The sequence below is a fragment of the Natrix helvetica genome (assembly GCF_964273705.1).
Source record: "Natrix helvetica genome assembly, chromosome: 5".
NCBI classification, from domain to species: Eukaryota; Metazoa; Chordata; class Lepidosauria; order Squamata; family Natricidae; genus Natrix; species Natrix helvetica.
This window is the reverse complement of record NC_138551.1, coordinates 53,235,302-53,246,462: the sequence shown is the minus strand read 5'-3', so window position 1 is coordinate 53,246,462 and position 11,161 is coordinate 53,235,302. Positions and strand designations below refer to the sequence as shown.

Here is an 11,161-nt window from a genome sequence, read left to right as displayed (position 1 = left end):
CTGAAGGAGGCCTAAAACTCAACATCTGGTTTCCAAGCCACTACCTTCACCACTACAGTACCCACCCCCCTCCATCATATGCACCAGTGATTTCCAGACGCTATAGAAAACAACAGAAAACTGTTGATTACGTTCTGATACAACACAAACAAATCTTAAAACCAGTGGTTTGTTTTTTAAAAAACAGTGCTTTTTAGCTATATTGACACATAATTCTGAATGTAGTTTTGCAGTGATGTGAATCATTTCTGCACTGAGCAGCAGATCAGACTCAGTAGCTTAAATTATCTCTTCAGACCTAATTCTACAGCAGTTACACAGATTGGGCAATTCTGTATTTGCATATTCATTATCAAATTATGAATAGATAACATTTATATCTATCCGTAGTCCATCTTTCATGCAGTGCTTCTCTTTACCAACAGAAATAGTCAAATTATTCCTGATCTGATTTAACAATGTTTAAATAAGTCTAAATAATGCTGCTATGTAAACTGTTCATGCACTCTTGGAATACAATTAATCTTTGCTTGAACAGAATTTGACTGATCAAAACTCTTGCTATTTGCATGACTTTATTAAACCAATAACAGTTTATATTATTTGTATGATGTCCTTATGCCAATGACATACATTTTCACTAAAATGCTGTAGTGGGTTTTCAGGAATAACAAACATCTGTCACTGGTCTGTGTTAAATTAGTTTTAACAGTACAGTGGACATTTGCGTCCACAGGTTTTACAAAGGTATGAAGGACCCACAGACCCAAAAAGGGTCACCAAGTGATGAGATTACTGGACCCTGTAAGAAAAGGTTCCTAGTGGCTTGCAGGGGGGGGAGGCAAATGGAGAACTTTATAAAGAAATAGAAAATTATGCAATCTCTGTCCTATAATGTGAACAAATTTTGGAAAACATTTCATGTGACTGATATTTAAGCTTTGAAATTTTCTTTCACAAGTTATATTGACAACTTCTATGGACTCTTCCCAAAAGAACTAGCGATAAAAAAATAAATTCCAGTTCTGATCAGTAGATTCGACTGGAAACAGCTTCCTAATATATATTGGATCTGTTCACCCATCATAAACGGTATATCTGATCCATCCATCCCCATATAAATAGCTGCCCTTCCAGTGTAAAATGGGCAAGGCTGTTTGTTGAGGCTTTTGTTTAGATTGAGAATAAAAGTTAAGCAAGTCCAATCTCCAACAGAAAACAGTATAGCAATCTTATCAAATAAATATACAGCACACAGTACTTGACTTATGACTAGTCATTTAACTACCATTCAAAGTTATGGTGGCCTTGGAAATAGTGCTTTATGGCCTATAAACATTTTCAGCCAACTTAAAGGTGTTCCTCCACACCCACCCCATTACCTGACTGCATTTTAGGCACTTGGTGGTTGGCTCTCATTTACAATTGGTTCAGTAGTGGGTTTCAAATTTTTTTAGAACCTCTTCTGTAGGTGTGGCCTGCTTTGTGGGAGTGGCTTGGCAATCATGTGACTGGGTGGGCGTAGCCAACTTGTAAAATGTGGCAAAACTCCCTTAACAACGCGCTTACTTAGCAACCCAAATGTTGGCTCAGAAACTGGCATTTGAAGCACACAAGTCTTAAAGCTGTCAAGTTACAAGACCCTTGTACCCCTAACCCTTTAGAAAAAAAAACCCAGGGGTGTTCAAACATGACAGCTTTAAGACTTGTGGACTTCAACTCCCAGAATTCCTTCTCCAGTCATGTTGGCTCAGGAACTCTGGCATTGAAGTATGCAAGTCTTAAAGCTGTCAAGTTACAAGACCCTTGCGCCCCTAACCCTTTAGAAAAGAAACCCCAGGGGTGTTCAAACTTGACAGCTTTAAGACTTGTGCACTTCAACTCCCAGAATTCCTCCTTTCGCTCTTCATTTTGATGATGTGCAGATGAGCGGGAGGGAGCTGAAACCGGTTGTAAACGGCACGGTAGATTTGTGGAACCTCTTCTATAGAAGAGGTTAGAACTGGCAATAACCCACCCCTGAACTGGTTGCCAAACACTGCAGGATGAAGTGATTGCCATTGAAAACTGTTGAAAACTTTGTGTCTACATTTTTAAAAGCCATAACTCTGGAAAACTGGACTTTGCTATAAAGGACTGAAAAATCCTTTCTGCCATCAATGGTGTCAGAATGTCCATTTTCTGATAGCATTCTTTTTGCAGGCAATTTCTGCACTTAAAAAAATGTTTCTTCTATTCATGTCAACAATATGCTATATAACTGATTCCTTGTAAAATACAGGCTCCAGTTAATAGGTCTATTAAACAGCCCTCTGTGACTCCAGTTATTTTAAGTAATTACATGGTGGAAGTGGAAAATACCTGTCATCTTTCCCTGTCAGCACTATTTCTAGTTTTGTCACAGTCTTGTAACAAGTCTCTCAGGAGAAACAAAATACCTTGTAAAAAATCCTCAAGTTCCTTCAGGGTATCATTGAACATCTGTGAAAAGCTTTATTAAAGTTTTAGCAAGAAATATACTTTTAAAAACTTCCCTTAATTTTAATTTGCCTATTTCAAAAGTACACTATAAGAAAGCAAAGCTGAAATCATAGAAAAAAACAAGTGGTTCAAGAAATGTGGCTCTCTCTAAAGATAATGAGTATTCCTTTTTCATGTCATTTTAAGCCTTAAGCATGGTCTATACACATACAATAAGCCAAAAACAAACAGTAGCTAAGTAGTAAAACCAATGTTCCCCCTAATTCCTGTCATGCTGTGTAGTGGGAGGAAAAATATTTGCGCAGCTTTTCCCAAACTGAGTACAAATTATAAATATACAAATAAATTGCAAATACCCGTAATAGCAGCAAGTTAAAATAGTCACATTGTGGATTATAGAAACAAAGTAAGAGTACGTCACACACACACTTAAAAGTTGGGCCTTGAAATTGTTTATCCCTGCTGGTAACTGCCCCCTGCAGTTTTCATGGCAACATTTTGAGAAGTGGCGCTGAGAGAGGGATCCACCTAAAACAGGACTAGAATACAGTGTAGCCTATCACTGTAAACACTACACCCAACTGGCTTTACACATACGCTATATTGCCAAAAGTATTCGCTCACCCAACCAAATAATCAGAATCAGGTGTTCCAATCCATCAGGTGTTCCATGGCCACAGGTGTATAAAATCAAGGCATGCAGACTGTTTTTACAAACTCAGTGAATTCCAGCGTGGAACTCTGATAGGATGCCACTTGTGCAACAAATCCATTGTGAAATTTCCTCACTCCTAAATATTCTACAGTCAATTGTCAGCTGTATTATAAGAATGTGGAAGTGTTTGGGAACCACAGCAACTCAGCCACGAAGTGGTAGGCCACATAAACTCGTCCAACATCAGTATGTGACCTCACAAATGCGCTTCTGGAAGAATGGTCAAAAAGTCCCATAAACACACTCCTAAACAGCTTTCCTAGAAGAGTTGAAGCTGTTATAGCTGCAAAGGGTGGACCGAGGTCATATTGAACCCTATGGATTAGGAATGGGATGTCACAATAAGTTCATATGCGAGTAAAGGCGGGTGAGCGAATACTTTTGGCAACATAGTGTACATTTTATGGATTATAAAATGTCACTGCTAACTAGAGTCAACAATGCTCAGAAGCTTCAACTGATCCAAAATACAGCAGTGCAGACGGCGATGTCTTAGTATGTCAGTGTAACATCTTTGCTTCATGAGATGCATTGGCTGTCAGTTTTTGGGTGCAGTTAAAGGTACTTGTTACTTACAAAGCCATAAATGGCAAGGCATGGCTACTTGAGGGACCACCTGTCTGTCATAGTATCTGGGTGATTCAATCTGACAGGATTGGCATGCCCTGGGTTCCTTCACTTAATGCTATTTATTGGAACCCCAAAAGTGCCCCTTCTCTAGCCGCACCTGCCCTCTAGAATAAGGTTCCCCCCCAAGATCCGATAGCTCCACCTTACTGGTGTTTTGAAGGGACTTCAAGTTTGGGCTGTTCTCCCAGGCCTTTAGAGAAGGTGACAGAAGCCTTCTTGGATTCTTTTCTGTTCCGGTTTAATTCTCTCTTTTTGCTATGTTTATCTCCTGTTTGCTTGTATTTTTAAAAATGATTTTTTTACTTGGTAAAGGTAAAGGTTCCCCTTGCACATATGTGCTAGTCATTCCCGACTCTAGGGGGCGGTGCTCATCTCCGTTTCAAAGCCGAAGAGCCAGCGCTGTCCGAAGACATCTCCGTGGTCATGTGGCCAGCATGACTAAACACTGAAGGTGCATGGAACGCTGTTACCTTCCCACTAAACATGTTTCCTATTCTTCTACCTGCATTTTTTACATGCTTTCGAACTGCTAGGTTGGCAGAAGCTGGGACAAGTAACGGGAGCTCCCTCTGTTATGTGGCACTAGGAATTCGAACCACTGAACTGCTGACCTTTCTGATCAACAAGCTCAGCGTCTTAGCCACTGAGCCACCACGTCCCTCTTTTTACTTGTTAGCCACCTACAGTTGTCAAGAGTCAGGCCCTATACACATTTAATAAGTAAAACGTTTTGAAAACATTTCAACAAAAATTAAGTATTACACAAAAATTCTTGATAGAGTCTCCATTTTGTTTTTTCCTCACATTCTTTCCTTTTCAGGATATACGGTAAATGTATTAATTTGAAAAATACATCTTTAATAAAGTTAACAACAATCATAGATCTTGCACTATCCTAAACTCAAAAAATATTAGATCTGTTTTGGAGGGAGGATGGGGCAGTCTTGTGCAGATGTTCTGAAATCACATCAAGTGTATTTCCAGCTGGGCATAACCTAGAGGAGGATGGCTGCCTGTAGTCTTAGGAGCCGCCTCCTTGTCTGTGCCACAGCAGCACTGAGGAATGGTCTGTTTAAGGTAGCTTTGCTTTCTTAAGTTGCTATATGTTTAAACCATCAACAGGTCATATAATAAAAAGTATACCTAATCAAAAGGTGTTTTTTTTTTTTGCGGTGTTCCCAACACCACACCTTCCCTTTCCCCTGGCAAACTTCCCACATTGCAGGCTGAAACAAAAGTTCATAAAACATGTCTGAACAGTCACACAAGGTAGTCCCAAAGTGTTTTCCACTTGATGTGAGCTCAGTGAATTGATTTTGACTTTATGCCATTAGACTCCATTTAAATGTATCTCTATTACTGACTTAGTTCTTGCTACTTCATAGTTCCTTCCACAGCAATGCAAACATGACTAGTTTTAATTTTAGAGATTAAAAATCGATTTAAATCTATACAAAATGCCATTCATTCAACTCAGATTTGTCTATATTGAGATGAGTAGACCTGAGACTTGCAGGATCTACAATTTTTTCCCCCACTACCATCCAGGGCCTGATACAAAAAAATGCATTTAAGTATTAAAGTATTTTGAATGTAAGAAAAGGACTACCTTAGTTCCATTCCATAGCGTTGAAATATGATTTTGTTACAAGCTGATATACCAGTACATTTGCTTGCCAAGTACTGTTTAAACGAATCATACCCCTTACAGAATCCCTAAGTAAACAGGAATTAATACCATCTACATACTACAAGATAAACATTTCATTTAGCAAATTAGAATTCATAACTTGCAATTTACATGGGATTCTTTATAAGTTTAAAATAAGAAAATGATATAGCAAGTGCAGATGTTTAGCCAGTTGATTTTTTCCCCTTGTCTTGGCAGTAAGGTCATTAAGCCTTCAGAATGTGATTGATTCATTAGACTTAAATTACCCATTCAAGACAATTTCACAAATGAAAAAAAAAACCTTTTCAGGTTGTATTGATCTTTCTACTTTCAAAAAACACATAAGGGATGTCTAGGCAATTGAAAATGAAGATAATTCACTTTTAAAAAACGGGACAAGTCTATTTTGAAACATCTGTGACTTTTCCAGGTAACATTTGCAGCTGTAAGAAACATTAAGAAATTGAAATTACATGGGATTGTGGAAGACATCAATATCAAGAAAAAAATCTGCTGCATGCTCCCCCTAGAAAGTTCCAGAACTCATAAATCACTGCAAATTTAGCTGTTACTGCTATAGTAGTCCACACTGTTGTACATTATTGCTTATATAACCACAATCTGCATGTGTCAAAGGGAAACCTTTTCTTCAATCATTGCACAAGTCATTGCCTATATATGTAGAAGAAAATCTAGGTAAATGTCAAATGCTTTAAACATTAGATGCTCTTTGAACTAATAAACCAATTAAACTCTTCATTCACAGCTGCACAAGATACACTTGGAGTGAATCAGTGAAGTATTTAAAGGAAACCTTCCCAACTGTTAAGCATTCAAGCAGCCCTAACTTTTGGGGGTTCTGTGGCAACCATTACAAGTGGAAGCAAATATGGATTCAACGAAATGTCCCAAAGCCAAGCTGACTTGAAGTGGGTATTTCAGTGAGATATTGATCTGAAGCCTACCTAATTATGCAATATTTACATGACTGACTGATAAAAGATTTTGCCATGACCTTCACAGTCCCCAGCTTGAACATAATTAAAAATCTCAAACACACAGTTTGTGCAAAGAGATCTAAAATATTTCAGAACAAGACAAGTTACATAAGGAAGAAATTCCGGAAACAAGAATAATTACTTTTAGCTGGGTACACGAAATATTTAACTGCTGCTGTTTTTGCCATTTTTTAAATAACTAAATAACTAATGAAAGTTTCTATGCCTGACCTGTTCGTGGTTTTGTTATTTTGAGCCTGTAATGGTGCTTTAGTTAAGTATGCATAAATTTTCAGGAAAATGTGTTCAACCTTGTACCATGTAGATGTACATCTCGTTTATATGGGGCTTCATGTTTGATGCAACTGTACTTATCTAGGTTAACCTGCTTTTCAAACATTATTACCTTGGAGAATGCTCATGCTGCTACAAACCAGGACCAGATAAGGAAACAAGTATGCAAAATTTCTTGAACCAAATGCAAAGTTTCCTGAACCAGATGGGAACATGGGTTAGAAGAGAATATTGCGCTCAATTTGAATTGAATTGAATATTTGGCCAAATTTGATTAGACAAACCCTAACACCTGAACTAAAGAGACACTATCTAATACTTCCATTTTACTTTGATTTAAAGTCAAGACTTAAATATGGAACAATAAATTTATGGTTGAGACTAACAAAGGTAAGTTTAAGCCTGAGATAGAATGTTGTGTCCTGAGGTAAATGCAAGTAAATAAAAACCAGAAGCGTGCATTTATCATGCTGATCTCAATTTAAGTGCAAGCCAACAAAACCAAATGCTTTCTATATAGTTGCCTTCCCCAATCTGATTTCATCTACATATACTATACTAATATAAGTGATATTGCTTGCTGAAAGGGTCTGGGAAGATCACAAATGGCAACTGAGGATGTTGTTCCCGTCATAAATGCACAACAGCTGCCAAGATCTCAAATGATGATCACATGATTGCGGAGAGGCTGTGACAATTGTAAGGGCAAAGACTGGTCATAAGTCACTTTTTTCAGTGTGTTGTAGCTTCAAACAGTTGCTAAAGAAAAGTTTGTTAAGTGAGTAAATACCTGTAACTTGTCGTAACAACATTATATTTGGATATGCTGGCTCCGAGGAGCTAAGGGTGATGAAGCACCGCAAGAGATGCCTAGAGAGTCGTTGGAGATCCTCCCGTTCCGAATTTGACCGAACACAGGTACGAGCCCATTTAAGGACGTACCTTGTGGCATTGAGAACGGCCAAACGTCAATATTGTGCCGCTCTCATTGCATCCGCAGAGAACCGCCCTGCCGCCCTGTTTCGGGTGTCCCGCTCCCTCCTGTTTCAGAGGCCGCGGGAGGCCCCTTTACAGGGTAGGGCAGAGGAATTTGGGAAATATCTGCAGGATAAAATCACTCAAATCCGGAAGGATTGGGTCCCCTTCAGTGGCCCAGTGGAGACGTCCGTGGCGAGTCTTGAGAAACCATTCTGGGAGGAGTTTGACTTGGTTGCCATCGAGGATTTGGACAGATTGCGTGGACGACTGCGACCTACCACATGTTTACTGGACCCGTGCCCCTCCTGGCTTGTACTGGCATCCTGGGAGGTTACACGTGACTGGCTCCTGGGCCTAGTGAATGCTTCGTTGGGTGAGGGGTCTCTTCCGGCCGCCTTGAAAGAGGCGGTGGTGAGACCCTTGCTCAAGAAGCCTTCCCTGGACCCTACGGAGCTGGCCAATTATCGTCCTGTCTCCAACCTTCCCTTTCTGGCAAAGGTTGTAGAGAGTGTGGTGGCTTATCAGTTTCCACGACATCTGGAGGAAAATGATTATCTAGACCCGCGCCAGTCCGGCTTTCGCCCCGGGCACAGCACAGAGACGGCCTTGGTCGCGTTGGTGGATGATCTCTGGAGGGCCAGAGATAGGGGTTGTTCCTCTATCCTGGTCCTATTAGACCTCTCGGCGGCTTTTGATACCATCGACCATGGTATCCTGTTGCACCGACTGGAGGGGTTAGGGGTCCGGGGCACTGTTTTGCGGTGGTTCGGCTCCTACCTTTCCGGCCGGACGCAACGTGTGTTGGCAGGGGAGCAGAGGTCGACCCTAAGCCCCCTTACTTGTGGGTTGCCACTGGGGTCGGTCCTCTCGCCACTCCTGTTCAACACATACATGAAGCCGCTGGGTGAGATCATTCGTGGCTTCGGGGTGGGATATCATCTGTATGCTGATGATACTCAGCTGTACATTTCCACCCCGAACCACCCCAACGAGGCCGTCGAAGTGATGTCCCGGTGTGTGGAAGCCGTACGGGTCTGGATGGATGACAACCGACTCAAGCTCAACCCCTCCAAGACGGAGTGGCTGTGGGTTCCGGCCCCCCCAGTTCAACCAGTTAATTCCATCTCTGGCCATCGGGGGCGTACAACTTGCCCCCGTGGAGCGGGCGCGCAATTTGGGCGTCCTCCTGGATGCCTGGCTGTCCATGGATGACCATGTGACAGCCGTGGCAAGGGGGGCGTTCCACCAGGTTCGCCTGGTGCGCCAATTGCGCCCCCTATTGGACCGGGACGCCTTACGCACAGTCACTCATGCGCTGGTGACGTCTCGCCTGGACTACTGTAACGCTCTCTACATGGGGCTTCCCTTGAAATGCATTCGGAGACTACAGTTGGTCCAGAATGCGGCCGCGCGGGTAATTATGGGGAGTACAAGGTACTCCCATGTGACACCTCTCCTGCGCGAGCTGCACTGGCTTCCTGTGGTCTATCGGGTGCGTTTCAAGGTCCTGATAACGATCTTTAAAGCGCTCCATGGCTCAGGACCTAGTTACTTGCGGGATCGTATCCTGCCCCATACATCCCTGCGACCCATCCGCTCGCACAGAGAGGGACTTCTCCAGGTGCCGTCCACCAGACAGTGCCGAGGGGCGGCGCCTAGGAGCAGAGCCTTCTCTGTGGCGGGCCCAGCCCTGTGGAATGACCTCCCTCCGGATATTAGGACTACCTCTGGCCTCCGCTCCTTCCGTGTAAAGCTCAAGACCCACCTATTTCAAGCAGCTGGCCTGGCTCAACCATAATTTCATATCGCTCCTGACGGGTTTTTAATTTTGTAATTTTATTTAGGGGATTTTAAATTGTGATTTTAATTGTTTCCACTCATCTGTCTACCTCCTCCACGTACACGTCTTTGTTCTTGTGTATGTTTGTCCATATTTGTATTTTATGTGTTTTATTGTACGCCGCCCCGAGTCCTTTGGGAGAGGGTGCGGCTAACAAATAAAATTTTATTATTATTATTATTTTTCTTTATGCAAAACCTAAAACTGAAAACATCTGTGGAACCCTGTGAGAATTATATTTTTAGATGCACTAAAAAATGGTCATGGTTCATATCTCTGCCGAACTGAAAAATAATACCGAAGAACCAAAGTAACTTCCCAGAGCAAGGGACCCTTTGCTCTAGGCTAGGGACAATAGTTTTCTATGCATGCTACTTTGTGCAAATTTCCTATCCAGTTGCCTAAATAAGGGGGATACAAAATGGAAGGCTATAGCTATAATAAAGCACGGGTTTTTCATGCAAAGCATCCATGGTTCAATCTTTTGACTTGCTGATGATACACATGTATTAGTGATTGAATATAAATCTACAGTACTTCCAATGTTCTTGGAATTCTCCTGCCTCCTTCTCTTAAAAGATCCTTCCAGGAAAATCTGGATTTGCTCATAAGCATTTAGTTCACCCAACAGCACAGCCTACTAATTTCTAAGATTAATTCATGCCATCTTTGCAGATAATTTATTGCAGATAATTACCGTTTCAGTGCAATTATATACTGGTTGAATAGCATACCACAAAAAATATCAAAGCTGAGCAAAGCATTTCAAATATCAGATGACACGCTGGAGCAATAGGTATCAATACCTCTTGTCATCCACTGAAAAAGCTTCCCATAGTTTTCAGAGCCCATAATCACAGGCCTCAAGACTACTATTGAAATATAATTCAAGGAAGCCCTTGAAGATTTGAGGATCAGTTATTGTGGCCTGAACAGCTGGATCAAGCTTCATCAGATCAACCCAGCATTTTAACTCTGGAGTATGGTCCAAACATCTGGAAAAGAACAGAAAAAGATTTGAGGTAACAGTGAAACTTTGAGGCAACTATCTTTGGACACGTTGTCATTAAGATAGTGTTCAGTGACATTCCTAGATCAATAGTATAGAAAGGATTCAGGTTCAATACCCAAGTAATACTGGAAAAGAGCTTTGTCTGAAACCCTGTCATCATTAACTGGTATGGAGAATGTACAGGTAGCCTATGACTTATGATCACAATTGAACCCAACATTTCTGCTGCTAAGAGAGACATTTGTTAAGTGAGTTTTGCCCCATTTTCCAACCTTTCTTGCCACAGTTGCTAAGTGAATCATTGCAGCTGTTAAATTAGTAGCACGGTTGTTAAATGATTCTGGATCCCCATTAACTTTGCTTGTTAGGAGGTCACAAAAGGTGATCACATGCCCATAAGAGATTGCAACCATCATAAATATGAATCAATCGCCCAAACATCTGAATTCTGATCATGTCATCTTGAGGACACTGCAACAGTTGTGAGTGAAAAATAGTCATGCACTTTTTTCAGAGCCGTAATTTTGAAGTCACTAAAGGC

At 41.3% G+C, this 11,161-nt stretch overlaps 1 protein-coding gene across 1 annotated transcript in view; it reads right to left on the bottom strand.

Moving 5' to 3' along the window:
• Positions 1-3,287: 3,287 nt before the first annotated feature.
• Positions 3,288-11,161, bottom strand: part of LOC309393727 (uncharacterized protein) — a 39,505-nt gene continuing 31,631 nt past the window's right edge. Inside the window, exons 12-13 of the mRNA XM_081956222.1 lie at positions 10,306-10,603; positions 3,288-5,941 (exon numbers count right to left, since the gene is read on the bottom strand). Of these exons, the coding sequence (XP_081812348.1) occupies positions 10,450-10,603 (154 nt within the window). The 3' untranslated portion in view covers positions 3,288-5,941; positions 10,306-10,449. The remainder of the gene's footprint in view (positions 5,942-10,305; positions 10,604-11,161) is intronic.